The sequence below is a fragment of the Cariama cristata genome, unplaced genomic scaffold (assembly GCF_000690535.1).
Source record: "Cariama cristata isolate BGI_N322 unplaced genomic scaffold, ASM69053v1 scaffold9688, whole genome shotgun sequence".
In the NCBI taxonomy this organism is placed as follows: domain Eukaryota; kingdom Metazoa; phylum Chordata; class Aves; order Cariamiformes; family Cariamidae; genus Cariama; species Cariama cristata.
In genome coordinates this window covers 32,482-35,869 of record NW_009631685.1, presented here as the reverse complement: position 1 = coordinate 35,869, position 3,388 = coordinate 32,482, and the positions used below count along the sequence as shown (strand labels likewise).

Below are 3,388 nucleotides of genomic sequence, written 5' to 3'. Positions count from 1 at the left end.
CTGGTGGCAGGTTTCCCTGCCCCTTGCAGGGGGTTGGAACTGGATGGGCTTTGAGTTCCCTTCCAACCCAAACCATTCTGTGATTCTATGTTCAGTAAACTTCAAAAACTTCTTTAATTCCTCTCTGTTCTAAATGTATCAAAAACTCCCTTCTATATATGCCTATGTATCTTCCTATAAAATACATCCAAATACAAGACTGAGTGTGAAGCTGCTATTCTGAAATCTGTGCAGAGGGAATAATTCTAAAATGCATTTCCAGAATAAGTTTTAGTTCTGTTTCCCTGACACTTTAAACTTTCCTTTCCATTCTGTACTTCCACTGCGTTATAAGCTCTGGAAATAAACCAGTGTAGACACGTTCTTTGTGCTTGTCAGCAACAATTCAGCCCTGTCCTGCATCACTGCTCAGATGTTTGCTTTCAAGAAGGACTGAAATACTTTCTTTGGCAGGAGATGAGGACTGCAGGCGCTGGAAAAGCGGGAGAGATACTCAGTCTCTGAGATGGGCTCGGTTTTTAATTTAATCACCACATAGATGAATGTTTCTTGCTTTGGCCTGTGGAGCACAGATTCATTTTACATGTGCATAATGTTGGAAACATGGGAAGAAGGCTCACCAACCTCGGAGCTCTTGAAAAGTAGTGGGATTGAGCCTTTTGTATAGAGACGGAGAGTTGTTTAATTGTGATGGGTATCTTAAGATATATAAATAAATCATTAGTATTCTGTCATTCTAAGAATTGAATCAAAACTTGACTTGGTCCATCAACTGGAATTACTGTTTGCCTTAATTTTTAAATTAACAGTAGAGGTGTCTGTTCTCTGACTTTCACTGCTCTTCCTTCGCCCAGCTGCATGTAACTGTTTTCGTAACTAACTTCAGATGTAATGCTCTAAATCCTCTCTTGCTTCCCTTCCCAATTCTAATGCTTTTCTCTTTTCTCTGCTTGCTGTTCTTGGTTTACCTGCGGCAGCCTTCCGAGTACAGCTGCTACCTTGGTTCAGGATCTCGGGCATCCTCAAGAGCCAGCTCTGCTCGGGCCAGTCCAGTGGTGAGCTCCTCTGTTTTTCTTTGTCCCTAAACCGTTTAATTCCTCTGTTCTTCAAGGTCTTTTTCTTGTACAAAGAGGTCACTGTCCTTCATGAGGCAGTTTCTTATGGTATTAATTGGACCTTCTGGGCGACGCTTACAACAAAGAAGGGGTGAACCAGATGGGAAATTACAAAACCAAAGTAATTTCTATGCAGATGCCTATGTTTTTATGATGGAAAGTACACTTTGGATTCATGTGACAATACTAAATTTTTTTTCCTAAGTTGGGCGTAAAGCACATCAGCAAAGGTATTGTGAAAAGGACTGGATTGTTGATGTCAATGCCTCATCTCCTCTGGTTATTAAAATCAGGAAACCGTAAATCTTCCTGCAGCATTCAGGTAATTTCGTTTCTCTACACTGAGCAGTATTTTGGTGTTGTGTTGCTACAAAGCTGCAGGGCTCTCCAGAGCCTGAATTTGAACATATTTGTTGGGCTGTAGATTACCGGGCACTGCAGAGTCTTTACCATGGTGAAGTGCTAGAGGGATCACGTGTACTCAGCATGTCTGGCATCATGAATTCATGAAAAGTAGTCATGGCTGAACAAGGCTCAAGTACTAAAGGTTTGTCCAAGCCTGTGACTGTAGTTGACCAAGACAAGACTTTTTCCTCTGCTTTTTACAGATACAAAGTAATAGTCTTCTGTGTTTTTCAGTGGCATGTTGGTACTTTCTCTTTGATTGTTCCATCTAGCTGTTTACAACTCCGAATATCTTTCCTGATTAATTTCTGAGCAAGGCCTGATAGGGTGGTGACAGTAGCAGAGTGCAGTAGCATGTCTCTTAGAGGAAATGTGCAGCTTACGGTAAACTAGTCTGTAAAACAAAATCAGTCTTCCACGGAGAGTGAGTTTTGAAGTGTTGCACTGAGTTTTGGTAAGCTAGCTTTGCTTTGTGGAAGCGTTCATCCTAGTGAAGTATTAATGTGCTTGTTCTCCTGGGACCTGTCACACGTTGCCTACCACATCCCCAAGATACGAAGTGATGAGGAGGGTGATACTGTAAATTAACGCACACAACGTGCTTCTCTAGTCATAACATCCTATCGCCTTTGTTGCTTTGCTGAGGAGCTGAAACTTAAATGCTGTAAATGTTGCCTTAAGGACTAATGAAAAAGGAATATCTGGATAGGCAAAGAAGCTACCACAGCATGCGATGCGATAAGCTGTAACATGAACATTTGGAGTGTTCCTCTTCAGTAAACACACACGGTCTGCAGTAAGGGATTGCTTTGTATCTGATGTCCCCCATCATGCTGGTTCCCCCTTCAAACGTAGCCTGTGATTTGAAAGCCTGTGCGCTCTGGGTGTTTGCTCCCGTAGTTAGAAACGTGCAGGAGATCTACATCCCGGTGGTGAAAGGTGCCTGAACTCTCCACGCAGGGTTGCTTCTTGTCATCACGCAGGGACTAGGCGAGCCTTTTGATCATCAAGTGAACCCTTTCCTAAGTGGGAAAGAGCTGAATAAACTGGCTGGAGGAAAGAAAATGGAACTGATAGAATAGGGCTCCGTGCTCTGAAGTATTGGTGTTTCTTAAAGACAAGGGTACAGCTGCTTTCTAAAATAATTTTTTTTTTTCTTGAAAAAGAATTTGCACCAGATTATGTATGGCAGCCGGTGAGCTATAAATAGATCAGTATTTTAATTAGTCCCTGAACCTGAGTCCCTGAGCTATGAGTTCTTGCAGTATATATCTTCCATTAGTAATACTTCTTAAATGGCTTGGCAAACTGAAGTTCAGTTATCCTCAAAGCAAAAAATAATCAGAATAACCAGGGATTCCATTAAAGTTCTTTAAGTGTAAGAATTGACTACCCATACATTGATGTTAGTTTCCATTCTGTGTTTTTTGTATGGAGTCTGAGTCATTTGTGCGAGTTGCTTACAATAATCACAAAATGCAGCTTGCCTCTCCTGGGGGCTATAGGGGATTTTTATTTTTTTTTTTTTTAATTCTCTGCTTACACTTTGGACTGTTTATATGCAAGTGGCTGGAGATGGTTAGCCGTGTCAGCATCGACGCTGGAGAGGTGCCAAGCTGAATCTGCTCTGCAAGGAGACAACAGGCACTTTTTAAATTTTTTTTTTCTTTATAATTAGTGGTTTATTGTAGGGCATGAAGAGCTTCCGTTATTTCCGAGGCCTTGAAGAAGAGCTGAGAGTTAAAACACCATAGTGGATCTAAAAGGCACCACTGCAGGGGCTTTGCTTCTCCTAATGCAAGGTAGTACAAGCCTTGTTAACAGGGTGGCATTGCTCTTAAAATTTCTACTTACTACACAGGGTCAAT

General features: G+C 41.6%; 1 protein-coding gene across 1 annotated transcript in view; it reads left to right on the top strand.

Moving 5' to 3' along the window:
- Positions 1 to 3,388, top strand: part of LRRFIP1 (leucine rich repeat (in FLII) interacting protein 1) — a 72,950-nt gene that overhangs the window by 40,146 nt on the left and 29,416 nt on the right. Inside the window, exon 13 of the mRNA XM_009706069.1 lies at positions 978 to 1,055. Coding sequence (XP_009704371.1) covers positions 978 to 1,055 — 78 coding nt within the window. The remainder of the gene's footprint in view (positions 1 to 977; positions 1,056 to 3,388) is intronic.